Source organism: Gigantopelta aegis, chromosome 10 (genome assembly GCF_016097555.1).
Source record: "Gigantopelta aegis isolate Gae_Host chromosome 10, Gae_host_genome, whole genome shotgun sequence".
NCBI lineage: Eukaryota > Metazoa > Mollusca > Gastropoda > Neomphalida > Peltospiridae > Gigantopelta > Gigantopelta aegis.
This window is the reverse complement of record NC_054708.1, coordinates 852045-867842: the sequence shown is the minus strand read 5'-3', so window position 1 is coordinate 867842 and position 15798 is coordinate 852045. Positions and strand designations below refer to the sequence as shown.

General features: G+C 36.4%; 1 protein-coding gene across 1 annotated transcript; it reads left to right on the top strand.

Annotated features, from left to right (window-relative positions):
• The first annotated feature begins 246 nt into the window (after positions 1 to 246).
• Positions 247 to 12286, top strand: LOC121382820. Its single transcript, XM_041512442.1, has 5 exons — positions 247 to 311; positions 4331 to 4643; positions 6924 to 7062; positions 8292 to 8443; positions 11320 to 12286. Exons 1-5 carry the CDS (start codon positions 247 to 249, stop codon positions 11629 to 11631), a joined length of 981 nt encoding a protein of 326 aa, XP_041368376.1. The 3' UTR covers positions 11632 to 12286.
• The last annotated feature ends 3512 nt before the right edge of the window (positions 12287 to 15798 follow it).

The window sequence follows — 15798 nt, the reverse complement described above, 5'->3', positions numbered from 1 at the left end:
TTGCCCTTGTTTTTTAGGGTCTCAAACAACACAAGTATTTTTTCAGTCTATTAACTTTGAAAATAATTTCAGAGATAAACAGGCACTTGAAAGCCAAGTTAATTTAAATGACAGTTAACTGATTTTGTATTTTGAATATTTAAGGCGCATTTTGTGATTACAAATAGCATCGGCATATTCAAATACACAAATGACCAGTTAGTGCTCCGTATTAAAGGAGGGCTGTCTGTTGAAAGAAAAAGAAAGATGGAGCAGATGATCTTTTTATTTACAATTTCGCTGGGGTTTTGTTTATTTGCTGGAATTCAGAGGTATCAATTATTATTTGGGTTTCTCATATTAAAAAAATGATTAAAAGGCGTCGGAAAATACCAGCAACTGAGAGATTCAGTTGTTAATTCGTGGCTTTTGCTTTAGGTGTTTGTAGAGGTGTGTGTGTAGGCTATTTGAAGTTAGTATTTGGACTTGGAGGGGGTGGGGGGGGGGGTTGTAGATCATACTAAGGTCGACGACAGTCACTTTTCGCACCCTTGTTTTGGGTTCGTACACAATAAATATAGCATATCTTACCGTAATTTCACTTGAAATCCATATTTCGTAAAAGGTACAATTTTTTAATCACAAGATTTTCTTCAAACACATTCAGATGCATTAGACTTGGTATAATATCCGCCCGCACCCCCCCCCCCCCCCAACAATATTTGTTAGAATTAGTGTAAGTTTAGGGTTAGGGTTAGTTATATACAATACCTTTTTAAACATTTTGTTCTATAAAAGCAACATAATATTTATATTTCGTAGTCCAGTATCACTACGTTTTGCCGTTGAAAAATTAGACATTTTGACAATTCTTTGTAAAATTTCCTCCAATACGGTGCTTTTATTGGTGCTTTTGGTAGAAATATAGCACAGAAGACACAATGAGGCATTATGGGACTAAAGGTTCGTTTTATTCCGTAAACACTCGGTTCATTCCGTCAAAATACACGCTATGAGATTTAAAACTATTAAAATGCAGTCTCGCTTGTTGATCCACTGCGTGGCCGAGTGGATACAGTGCTCGGCTACAGTCCCGATGGTCTGGAGTTCGAATCCAGACCCTAGCACTTGATGCGGGCAGAAATCTTTCCGCATTGGTAATGTTCAAACAAAAAAATTTCAATAGCAAGTTTGCATTGGAATTTTTCCAGCATTCTTAAAACGGAAAGAAACGTCATGTACCCAGTGTATGATTATTGTAAGGCGATTCAAAGTGACGTCATTGGAATACTGACGTCATTCAAATTCAAAATTAGCTATATTATTACAATGCTTCGCCACATTAAAATAAAAACTGGTCTACTAACCTTGACCCCTGTCAAATTTCTATAACAAGCGGACAACGTTGTTTACAGGTTGGTATTTTGTTATTTTTCATAATTCTGGACAAAATATTAATTTTAAGTTTCAAAAGGTGAAAGAAATAAAAAGTACCTTTTGTCAAATATATCATATCAAAAAATTACCGTTGGATATGTTTTATTTTCTGTGTATGAAGCCAAAACAAGGGTGCGAAAAGTGACTGTCGTCGACCTTAGATGATAATTTTGTATAGATTTTGTCCACAAACAAATTTATCAACTGATGAACTCAAGACCACAACTTCGCCCACTACCTTTAGCTATGCAACTACTTGAATGGACATGCTTGCTGCCATTTATCTGGTAGCCAAGTAGCCTGAGTACTCTGACTGTAAGAGAGCTAGTTGAAGTGAAGTGAAGTGAAAGACTTTACGTGCACATTCAGAGCAAGCTGTTGTAGGGCACACCTATACTGGGCACAGGGACCGGCCTTGGCCAGATCCCTCTGTCCAGGACAGGAAAGAGGTGGGGGAGGGTTAGAGAAGGGACAGGCGGGGTGTAATTGGTGCTATGGAATTTTGAAAGTCCCGTAGGATTATATCAAAAGAGAAAGAGGTGCACGTTTACATGAAGGAAATTTGGCGCAATTTTGATGGTCATTCTAATTGAAAAGAGCTAGGTGGACATTTGGACAGTTATATACACTCATTACAGTCAGAGACCAAGCTATGTATTTTTCTGTCAATCGCTGCCCTCCAAAAAGTAGTCAAAGATTCCCGCTCTATGTTTGATGTCAAATACATTTACATTGATAATTTTCGAGTTCCTATGTGTTGTGTAAATTAACAAATTGATTACGGTTAACATGATTTCAGTATGCAAAATGTGAATGGCAAGTGAATTTTTGTTTCTTTTTAGAACCCTGTTTATATTGAATTTGAAAATGTGTCTCTTTGCACAGATTTTTGCAATGATTTAAATAAATGGTATTATAAATGAGTTCCCATGGTTTGTTTGAATCATGGAACCTAAAAAGAGTTTCAAATTGGTTCCCATGATCACAAGGCACGGAACCGAAAAAGTGTTTCCCATGAAACGGCCTGAGAATGACTAATATGAAAAAACTTGACAGCACCCCATTTCAGTGATGTTTCGGTTCAACAGCACACGTTTCTTCCTGTAGTGTGTGTGTATTAGTGGCTAATATGTGAAATATTTGTTATCAGCAAACTCGATAATGATCAGTGTAACATAAGGTTATTGTTGTAATAGAGTGAGAATCTTAGCCACCAGCCATTCATTGTTTTCGCTATAGAGTTATCTCTGGCTGAGATAGTGATCATAACATAATTATCTGGCTATCAACTGAGCAGTAGTGCACTGAATCTGCAGTGGCAGTTGGGTAATAACCCCCCCATTTGAGGCCCTCAGATTAAATTAAGCTGTAGTTAATTTGCTTACTACTCTTAGGTTAAAAATTTCAACTAGAAGCTGAAAGTAAAAGGCAAAATAGGTTTCTGATCAGAATGGAACACTGGAGAAATGGATCAGATTAAGCACGAAAATGGCATTCAGTTAAAATTATTTGTTTTCGTGGGCATTAGAACAAATCTCAAAACTCCATTTCTGAATTTTCTGCCTTTTTTATATGCTCATCATTATACTTTTAATTATGTATATGCACTGTGAGCATACACTAGCAGTGTTTCTGCCAGAAAGAAATTTTTGGGTATGGCGCTGTGGAATTCAATGCAACCACAGTGAACAGGGGGTATGGGGGGGGGGGGGGGGGGGCATCCCCCAGAATGAAAATGTGTTAACTTTATGGTTAGGGTTTAGAAAATCATACAGTAATGATAAGTAATTAATTTAAAAAAAAGTTAACTTACAAAAAAATTAAATTTGGGTATGGCGCCATACCTATTTTATCCTCTGGCAGAAACCCTAACTAGTGTGCAATTTAGCGCTATATAAATGATGTTATTTTTAACTTATAATAATAATAATAATAGTTATTATTATACACCTCTCTTAGACTGAAACCTAATTTGGTATCATAGCCGTAATTTTGTGTTTAGTAATGCAGGTAAGAACTTTATTGTAATACATATTCATATATGTATTGTGAAACTACACTAAACTGTCAGTTAATCTGTAAAACTGACTTCATGTGATCATTAGCTTGTTTAATACTACGTAGTTATTTTAAACTTTTTTATGCTGGTGGGATTGGTTGACAGGCTTTAAAAATTTTCAGTGTACATTGTGGTATACAAGGAACATTTAGTTTTAAAAAGTTTGATCAGCGACATTTCCAGCCACTTAAAAATTAATTAGCAACTACTGTTTAAAGTTTTAATATCTCTGAAATTGGCATAGCGATATTGAAGACAATGTTCCCTGGTACATGAAGAGTTCAGGTGCAAAACGCAATATAAACCATTTTCTTTCTAGTTTCTAGTTAAAGCCATTATTGTATGTCAGTAAGGGCTAATCGTAGGCCCGCTGATTTGCTGCAAAACGTGATTGATCCTTATGAAATTGTATTGGGTAAATCCCGTTTTTTTTTTTATCAAAACACGATATACGCCAATTAAAACCCCCATTTTTACTGAAAATGAAAAATGGATACATCGCGTTTTGCACCTGAACTCTTCACATGTATATAACTTGTACTATTCGATTATTTTAAAATGTTTCCTGGTGCATGTATGTATCTTGTACTATTGGATTATTTTAAAATGTTGCCTGGTGCATGTATGTATCTTGTACTATTGGATTATTTTAAAATGTTGCCTGGTGCATGTATCTATCTTGTACTATTGGATTATTTTAAAATGTTGCCTGGTACATGTATGTATCTTGTACTATTGGATTATTTTAAAATGTTGCCTGGTGCATGTATATATCTTGTACTATTGGATTATTTTAAAATGTTGCCTGGTACATGTATATAACTTGTAGTATTGGATTATTTTAAAATGTTGCAGGTGTTCAAGCTCCACAGTGTCATACTGCTATTTTGGCAACATAGAAAACCAGAATTTCTTTTTGAATGAGTCGTGTGCGACGGGAGAGAAACATTTAAGCAGTGTACAGTCTTCCCGTTCCGAGGTGCCGCAGAATGTGAGTCATGTGACCAGCGTATCCAGGGCAACGCACTGCATCATCTTCAAATACTTTGTGAAGAAAGACTTGAAGGCCCCGAACAGTGTGATGACGATTGACACGAGTGTGTTCGCTAATTTCTCCTGTGATTATCAAGGGCTGTGTAGAGGAAGAGGAACCGAACGCTTAAACAATGTGAGTTTTAATAGTAAAATAAAATAATAATGGTTCTTTCTTTCAAGTTATTTTCTTACACTAAAACTCACGGTTAACACTTAGTGAGTCAAATTCTTTTCCAAATCAAGCCTGTTTTTTATTGTGAAAACAATTGTTTCATTTATGGGTGGCTCACACAAGTGTAGTTTTGTGTAACCCAGTTTTTGTTGTTTCGTGCAACCCATATTTCATTTGTACATGTAAGTTAAATTAGAATTTCATTTACATTGTCATGATTAGAAGTTGTTGCTGTTCTTTCACTAGGTCATCATTGGCAGTTAAGGTTGTTGTATATTGTAACATATTTGTCGACAATGTTCAGACAATTTCAGCTCTATCTATCTTCCTTCACACACAATCCAATTTTTGAAATGTTATTTTTACCAAATCATCCTTTTTTTTCTTTGATCTTTTAAAACTTTAATGTAATAATTTGTCTACACTTATAAAAAATAACTATATGTTGATATCAGGGGTGGGGAAAAGCCCTTTTTTCCCAGTCTGGGACCGATTCTCGAGCTCTGAGACTGAAATTATTTTTTAAAAACGTGCGTTTGCCGGTCCACTTTTGTCATTTTTGTCGGTCCAAAGCACCTGGCCATTTCTATTATTGGAACAAATTCCTATCAGTCAAGTGGACCGACCTGCCCAGACATCGGTATCGTAGCGTAAACTCTATTAACGTGCCTCTATCCAATTAAGGTTCAGGCACGTCTCTCCCACACCCAGTCTCTGGCATGGCCAGTGGTCGAGTGTGGGACAGATACATCGGTATCTTGTGCAAGATTTAAAATAATAAATAAATAGTGGTCAATATGGCTGGTGTTTCAGACGTTTGTGATTTTAAAGTCTGCCTAAATATATCGCCAGTCACTGAAGTCGGACCTACAGTAGTGTCAATCGACTGCCACTAGGCTAGACATTTGTCAAAGTCGCTGAGCCTGTCAAGAGATTAAACAGATGTTAACGATAGCACCATTCTTGGTTTAGAGAGCCATCAGGGTATTACACTCCAATTAAAACAAAGGACTCAGAATTTGCAACTAATTACAATCGACACCTGTCAACACCTGTGTATGGAGCTTTGTCAGGTCGAGTGTCCTAGTCCGAAGCAAGAGGCTTTTGTGCAATACAAACTGCTTGAAATAGCATAAAATATACTGAAATAATCGATAAATGTATTTATTGTTGACTGTTCAATGTAGTGTATCCAATAATTATAAAGGATTAGAAAATTATTTTACAAAAGGTTTCCACCTTTTTTGTTAACAAGTGGGAGTAAACAGAACAGCTATATATACAATTTGTGGATTTTTTTCACTGATGTGATAAAAAAAAAAAAGTTTCATGTTTATCGTTTCGTGTGAATTCATGATTCAAGATAAAATTATACAAATGTCACTATGATTTAAAACAAAAAAACTATTTGGCAAATATCGTCTTTTAAATGTTCTTCTTCTTTTTTATTCCTGTCTCTCATATAGCTGTTATTATATTTCAAATATCCTGTCTCTAATGAGCTATATTATTTTGTTTCCGATATCCTGTCTCTAATGAGCTATATTATTTTGTTTCCGATATCCTGTCTCTAATGAGCTATATTATTTTGTTTCCGATATCCTGTCTCTAATGAGCTATATTATTTTGTTTCCGATATCCTGTCTCTAATGAGCTATATTATTTTGTTTCCGATATCCTGTCTCTAATGAGCTATATTATTTTGTTTCCGATATCCTGTCTCCCATGTAGCTAGGGGGCGGGACATAGGTTAGTTTTAAAGCGCTCGCTTGATGCACAGTCAGTTTGGAATCGATCCCTGTCAGTGGGCCCATTGGGCTATTTCTCACTCCAACCAGTGCACCACGACTGGTACATCAACGGGTGTAGTATGTGCTATCCTGTCTATGGGATGGTGCATATAAAAGATCATTTGTTGCTAATCGAAAAGAGTAGTTCATGAAGTGGCGACAGCGGGTTTCCTCCCACAATATCTGTGTGGTCCTTAACCATATGTCCGACACCATATAACTGTAAATACAATGTGTTGAGTGCGTCGTTCATGTAGCTATGTTATTGTGTTTGAGATATCCTGTAGCTATATTATTGTTTGAGATATCCTGTCTCTCATATAGCTGTTATATTTCAAATATCCTGTCTCTCATGAGCTGTGTCATTATATTTCAGACATCCTCTATCATGAGGTATGTTATTGTGTTTCAAATATCCTGTCTCTCATGTAGGTATGTTATTGTGTTTCAGATAACCTATAATGGTTTCAGAGGAGATGTTTTTTGCTGTAATACAGATAACTGTAACACTCGACACAGTTCCATACAAGATCTGCCCCCGTACCAGCAGCTGTGTTACACTGGATCAAACATATCTACAGTTCCTACAGGTAATTATAGTAATTTAATGTGTTACACTGGATCAAACATGTCTACAGTTCCTACAGGTAATTATAGTAATTTAATGTGTTACACTCGATCAAACATGTCTACAGTTCCGACAGGTAATTATAGTAATTTAATGTGTTACACTGGATCAAACATGTCTACAGTTCCAACAGGTAATTATAGTAATTTAATGTGTTGCTCTGGATCAAACATGTCTACAGTTCCTACAGGTAATTATAGTAATTTAATGTGTTACACTCGATCAAACATGTCTACAGTTCCCACAGGTAATTATAGTAATTTAATGTGTTACACTCGATCAAACATGTCTACAGTTCCTACAGGTAATTATAGTAATTTAATGTGTTATACTCGATCAAACATGTCTACAGTTCCTACAGGTAATTATAGTAATTTAATGTGTTACACTCAATCAAACATGTCTACAGTTTCTACAGGTAATTATAGTAATTTAATGTGTTACACTCAATCAAACATGTCTACAGTTTCTACAGGTAATTATAGTAATTTAATGTTACTCTTATTAACACTCTCATGTTACTCCTATTTAACACTCACGTTACTTCTATTTAACACTCACGTTACTTCTATTTAACACTCACGTTACTTCTATTTAACACTCACGTTACTTCTATTTAACACTCACGTTACTCCTATTTAACACTCATGTTACTTCTATTTAACACTCACGCTACTTCTATTTAACACTCACGTTACTCCTGTTTAACACTCACGCTACTCCTATTTAACACTATGTTACTCCTATTTAACACTCACGTTACTTCTATTTAACACTCACGTTACTTCTATTTAACACTCACGTTACTCCTGTTTAACACTCACGCTACTCCTATTTAACACTATGTTACTCCTATTTAACACTCACGTTACTCCTATTTAACACTCACGTTACTCCTATTTAACACTCACGTTACTATTTAACACTCACGTTACTTCTATTTAACACTCACGTTACTCCTGTTTAACACTCACGCTACTCCTATTTAACACTATGTTACTCCTATTTAACACTCACGTTACTCCTATTTAACACTCACATTACTCCTATTTAACACTCACGCTACTATTTAACACTCACGTTACTTCTATTTAACACTCACGTTACTCCTGTTTAACACTCACGCTACTCCTATTTAACACTATGTTACTCCTATTTAACACTCACGTTACTCCTATTTAACACTTTCAGGATCACTGTCATATTGCAAGCGCCCTGATTCCATGTGTGCTCGGTCGTCAGTGGTAACTAAAGATGGAAAACATGTGTCTTCCTATTTCTGTGACTCTGTGTATTGCAAAGAAAACAACATGACGGACTCGTGGAATCAAACGTGTAAAATGGTAAGTACCAGAAACAAAGTCCTGATCTTGCTTCATTATTTTTGAAAGTAGGAAAAGAGATGGTTCTATCTACAGAGTTCATTATTTTTGAAAGTAGGAAAAGAGGTGGTTCTATCTACAGAGTTCATTATTTTTGAAAGTAGGAAAAGAGGTGGTTCTATCTACAGAGTTCATTATTTTTGAAAGTAGGAAAAGAGGTGGTTCTATCTACAGAGTTCATTATTTTTGAAAGTAGGAAAAAAGGTGGTTCTATCTACAGAGTTCATTATTTTTGAAAGTAGGAAAAAAGGTGGTTCTATCTACAGAGTTCATTATTTTTGAAAGTAGGAAAAAAGGTGGTTCTATCTACAGAGTTCATTATTTTTAAAAGTTGGTTCTATCTACAGAGTTTATTATTTTTGAAAGTCTGATCTGAGTAAATTTAGTGGCTATTGCAGCAACAGTAGCTACAAAAAATGACCTGGTTAATTTATTAGTGCCCTGCCAGTCCACCCAGAGGGGACTGTAGGTTTCGTCACCACCTTTCTATCTATCTGTCAGTCCGTCTGTCCATCTGTCCCACATACATTTTCCCAGACTATATTCCCCACAGTGCCTCAAGATATTGAGAAAACGTGTGTATAGCTTTATCGTGTAGTGTTACAGACAAAATTTGACTTTTATGGCAAATTACCCATTTTTGACAGAGTTATGGCACTTGAACTTACAAGAAATCTAAATTTCTTTCCCAGACTTTTTCCACAATGTCTCAAGATATTGAGCTTACATTTTGTGTATAGCTTTATTACGTACTGTTACACATCAAGTTTCACTTTCATGGCAATTTACCATTTTGTTGTACAGAGTTATGGCCCTTGAACAGGAGATATGACATTTTTTTGTGCCAGGTGTGGGACATGTACTGCTTTAGCTGTACTCAAAATGCTTGATAAATATTGTTTTAAAACATTTTTCTCAAGGCTAATCTTTGCTTTGGAAAATGTTTTTAATTGTGAAAGGCCTCGACATCAATCACACTTCAGATGTTGGTGTTGTTATTTTGTTATTAGGTAATGATTATATAGAACACATGCTTTTGTCTTTAGGTTACTATTGTGAACAGAACTACATACTTTTATTGTTTTTATTTTTTGTTTATAGGTTACAGGCCTCATGCGAGGTTCAAATTATAGGGCGATGTCACTTCTCTCACATTTTGAGAGGGCAAAGTTTTTAAAAGAAAGGAGACTTGATGTTTTTCATTAAAAAAAATAAAAATAAAATACAATTAATTTGTCCATCTTTATTTGTATGTTGCATTTATTTATTATGAGAAAGTATGTAGAACTAGTTACCAACAAATAATGTGTAATCAATGAAAACGTAATACACATTAGAAATGAAAAGAATTAATACCCAAACGAAAAGGCACTTTAGAAAATAGCTTCGTCTACCGGTCGAATGATCGAGCCAAAGGCTGTTGATGAACAGTCTACAAATATCTTGCTCACAGACTATAAGTGTATTTTAATAACAATTTCAACATTCTTATATTTCTGATAGGCCCTAATGTGGGATAATATTACCGGGTACTCCCACATTTGTCTTCCCCTTGTGAAACAGACAAATTCCTCCTTCTGCTGGCCGATAATGATATACACTGTCATACAGATTTAAAGATAATGTGAATGTATTATTTTTTTTATTTTTTTTTATTATTATTAAATTATTTTTTTTTTTTTAGTATCATAACAAAATTGTATTAGGCTTAATAAAAAACAGTTGTAAAGAAGTCTAAGACAGGTGACAATCATAACACAATTAACCACTGGTATTTAAAAAGTTAAATATACCATTATACAAATAAACAATAGATTTACTAGATGTTATATGCTTCAACAGTTAGTAGTGCATTTTACTTTTAGTGTCAGTCATGGATGTGGTCCGGTCTAGATGAGTATGATTTCATGACGCCAGTGTCACTTCGAATGCTTAGATACGTAACACTTAATTAGGATCTATGATAGATATTCCTCAAGTCCTTCACCATTCTTCCACAACTATGTACAATGCCAGTGGTCACTGTTTTTACAAGGCGACACCGATGCCACTTTAAAGGTAATGTTAGGGTGAAGTCAAGTTGCTAAAGGAGAAATTTTGGCCTGGGTTATAAACAAGTAAATATTTGTATTTCTGTTGTTTTATTCTATAAGTTACCATTGGGAACAGAACAAAATATTTATATTTTTGTTGTTTTATTGGTTACAGTTGTCAACAGGACTATATTTGTGTTTTTATTGTTTTATAGCTTACTGTTGGAAACAGAACTACATATTTGTATTTCTATTGTTAGGTTACTGTTGGGAACAGAACTACATCTTTGTATTTCTATTGTTAGGTTACCATTGGGAACAGAACTACATCTTTGTATTTCTATTATTAGGTTACCATTGGGAACAGAACTACATGTTTCTATTTCTATTATTAGGTTACCATTGGGAACAGAACTACATCTTTGTATTTCTATTGTTAGGTTACCATTGGAAACAGAACTACATATTTGTATTTCTATTGTTAGGTTACCATTGGGAACAGAACTACATATTTGTATTTCTATTGTTAGGTTACCAGTGGGAACAGAACTACATATTTGTATTTCTATTGTTAGGTTACCAGTGGAAACAGAACTTCATATTTGGATTTCTATTGTTAGGTTACCATTGGGAACAGAACTACATCTTTGTATTTCTATTGTTAGGTTACCATTGGGAACAGAACTACATATTTGTATTTCTATTGTTAGGTTACCAGTGGGAACAGAACTACATATTTGTATTTCTATTGTTAGGTTACCATTGGCAACAGAACTACATATTTGTATTTCTTTTGTTGTATAGGTTACCGTTGGGAACAGAACAATGTCTTTGTGTTGCTGTTGGACGAACAAGTGTTTGAAGCCACCGTGGCCGATGCGTGACCCGGGGAAGGGCGAGACAATGCCCAGCACGAGTTCTGTGAATCCCGGAGAGAACTGGGTCGTCACCGGAATCATCATCGGGTTATCCGTACTGATTGGCGTTGGTATCGGCGTTTTACTCACCATCACCGTCTACCGCAAGAGGAAGACCTCCGAACAGCCGGCTATGACTTACCATCGAATAGCGGCTGATGATCCTGTTCATGGAGAAAATGTGCACATGATTGTATAGCTTGCGTTCTTATTTAGTGTAAATACCTCACCCATTTTAACCATATCTTACCATTTCCCATTTTCAACCATGTCTCTTACCACTCCACATTTTCCACCATGTCTCTTACCATTCCCCATTTTCAACCATGTCTCTTACCATTCCCCATTTTCAACCATGTCTCTTACCACTCCACATTTTCAACCATGTCTCTTACCACTTTACATTTTCAATCATGTCTCTTGATACAACTTCACATTTTCAACCATGTCTCTTACCACCACAGTCACCACTCACCAGCTTGTCATCTATACTCATCCATACACACCCACTCAACTGCTGAATGTCTTTACTAATGTAGTCACATCTTCCCACTACCTGCATTATATTTATATACGTGTTAATCGAATGCCCCATCGTTTTAAGTTGTGTTACATGACTGGCCCGTCTAAAGTATCTCTGTACTTTGCATTCCCAGTCTGCAGCTCGTCGCGGTAAGACATGTTTGTGCACACTGCACGTGCTTTCGCGGCTTGACTTGGGGATCCTTCACTTTTGTTGTTTTTGTCAACAAAGTGAAGTTTTCTATTGGGATGTATGTGGCCATTGGAACTGATTGAACGCTGGAATGCTTCTCGTTTCGACAATCTGCACCACCAGGTTGGATTCTTTTTTAGCGAGATTCCTTGCTTCCATGTCATTTCTCCATCTGACTATGTTGACTTGTATTTTTCATGACTCGTATGACGGCCATTCTGCAGAACGCCATGGTTGTTCGCGTTTAGTCTCTACATGTCCGAACCTGTCCTAGCAGCACTGGAAGATTGACCGCCCCCCCCACTCTAAGAAGTAATAGGAAGTGGGGTCGGCCCCTACTACTCTTTTTCTAGACTTTACTTTGTTTTATTGTGATACCATCTCGTATCCTCCGGAATCGGGCCCGTCCGCACCACTATACCAACCCATGACGACTGGACTATACCCTAGTCTGATTCTCTCTCTCGTTCAGACGTATCCGGCTTCTCAAGATCTGTATTTCAGCACAGCACTACACCTTCAACGTCTATTGACTGTCAATCTAGGGGTTTTCTTGACGGGATGCAACCCATCTCGTCCTTACAAGCTGTGCACCCTAACGGCCTTAACGAGGCCACTCACGTGGACATATAGATCGGACTTTAAAACTTTTAGACCTTCGTTTAAAAATTGATGTCGAAATTACTTTCTTTTTTTAATATTATTAAATAGTCCGATCCTCTCTTCTTTCTCTTATTTATTTTTGGATTGTCCTTCTAAAATGCTCCAAATTATATAAATATTCGACCAAGCAGTCAATTTTTTTTTTTTTATTATTATTTAAAAAAAATTCTATTAATTTGTTTTTACTAATTGCTATTTTCAAAATTCTCCCCATTTTCAACTCTACCCCACCCCCCTCCATCCCGAGTCAAGCCACCGATCTTATCTAATTTCTTTTTGACCACCCGATCTAATCTAGCGACCAAATTTAATAGAATTTTCTTTATTAATTATATTAGAGATGCGCATCAAAATTTTAAAGGCCCACTATTTAATTTTTGGATGTAAATTTCAAAATTGTCTGCTAATTTTGTTCTGTCCCGGGACAAGCCCCTGGCTATCCAGAAACAGGCCCCGGGATGGACATGCTCGAAACTCTAGTGGTATATGAGCATGTAAAAATTATTCGCACTTGCACTCTGTACCTTGTGCTGCAGACTGGCATACACGATCCATGTCTGCATTAGAAGAGCTGTTTAATTGTATCAGATCAGTTGAGTTATGACTGCCACTGGATGACAGGAGTGTGGTTGACAACTGTTAATATCAGATCAGTTAAGTTATGACTGCCACTGGATGACAGGAGTGTGGTTGACAACTGTTAATATCGGATCAGTTAAGTTATGACTGCCACTGGATGACAGGAGTGTGGTTGACAACTGTTAATATCGGATCAGTTGAGTTATGACTGCCACTGAATGACTGGAGTTTGGTTGGCAACTGTTAATATCGGATCAGTTGAGTTATGACTGCCACTGGATGACAGGAGTATGGTTGGCAACTGTTAATATCAGATCAGTTAAGTTATGACTGCCACTGGATGACAGGAGTATGGTTGGCAACTGTTAATATCAGATCAGTTGAGTTATGACTGCCACTGGATGACAGGAGTGTGGTTGACAACTGTTAATATTGGATCAAGTGAGTTATGACTGCCACTGGATGATGGGAGTTTGGTTGACAACTGTTAATATCAGATCAGTTGAGATATGACTGCCACTGGATGTCTTCTTGTTCTAGTTTTGGTTGCTCTGTGACAGTGAAATGTGCTGATGTCTTCAACATGTTCTAGTTTTGGTTGCTCTGTGACAGTGAAATGTGCTGATGGCTTCATAGTGTTCTAGTTTTGGTTGCTCTGTGACAGTGAAATGTGCTGATGGCTTCATAGTGTACTAGTTTTGGTTGCTCTGTGACAATGAAATGTACTGTACCTGCTGTGTTCACAATTTCAATTTGTGATATGTTCATACATCTCAGTCACTAGATTGTGTTTTTTTATCTCTGTGTTCTGCATCCTAGAAACACACATACCACACAAACACATACCACACAAGCATACACAAACACAAACACACACACAGACGTCAAAACACTCACACAACAGATACAATCACTGACACAGATACACTACACAAATATTGGAAAACACCCACAAACATCTACCCACACATCCATATATCATCACTCACTTGTATGAACACATACATCCACACATACATCCACACATGCATCCACACATGCATCCACACATGCATCCACACATGCATCCACACACAGTTCCACACATACATCCACACATACATCAACACATTCATCAACAGATACACACGGGCACGCTCACATACATAAAAATACAGTGTTCAGTTTTTTCACAGTTTTTGTTTTTGTTTATAAATATACACCTTTAAGTAAATAATAGGAGAAACTTACAAAGTTCTTTAAAATAATATATTGATTTTAACTGCTGCACCACTTATAGGATAATAAACTTAAAGTTCAAAATGTCTTCAACTTCAAAGCTCTTTATGAAAGTAAATTTAAAACTATTTTTTAAAAAGACAAATTGGCAGTATCTCAAGTTTGTGTTCATGTCATCTAGTAATATTAAATAAACTATATTAGTCAGTTTTGTCCTTGATTTGGCACATTGTTATTGCCGGCGATGTAACAAGTCTGTTGTTCCAATTCTCACTGCATGTAAAGTGCCTCATTATAGAAATGGTCTATATTCTTGCCAACCATAATATATCTAGTCCTTTAAAGGACACAACTTTACATCCTTGGTGATACACTGGTAAATTTCTTCCAGCTGGCTTGGAGTTGTAGGCTGACTGCCTGTGATCGTATTGTCAGTCAATGGAACCTCATTGTCTGAGTCTGTTTTTTTTCATATGACTGACATGTGACAGGGTGTTGGCCACTACATTTGTCTTCCCTGGAATATAGCTGACCTCAACATGATACTTGGACATTCTGAACAAAAGGCAAAAGGTAGTCTAGGTTATGCAATTGCAATGTTTTTTCTCCGTAGGCATTCTAATGGCTTATGGTCGGTTTCAACTACGACATGTTTACCATACACATAATGGTTTAACTTTTCTAGTGCCTCATATTGGCTAAAAGCTCCTATTCTATGTTACTGTATCAAGATTCAGCATCAGTCATTGATTGACTGGCGTAGTATTGAGGCTTGTCATCCTGCATCAGTACACATCCTAGCCCTTTGTGGCTTGCATCTGTTTGAATCATGTTCTGTTTTACTACATCATAGTATGCGAGTACGTCAGTACACATCCTAGCCCTTTGTGGCTTGCATCTGTTTGAATCATGTTCTGTTTTACTACATCATAGTATGCGAGTACATCAGTACACATCCTAGCCCTTTGTGGCTTGCATCTGTTTGAATCATGTTCTGTTTTACTACATCATAGTATGCGAGTACATGTGATTTTGTGATGACATTCTTCAGCATTTCAAATATCTTCTGATGTTCTGGTTGCCATATGAAAGAAGTGTCCTATTTCATTAGTTTCTGGATTGACTCTAATGCTTGAGCCAAGACTAGTGAGAATCGGTTTAGGTAGTTCACCATCAGACCTGTAAACCCTC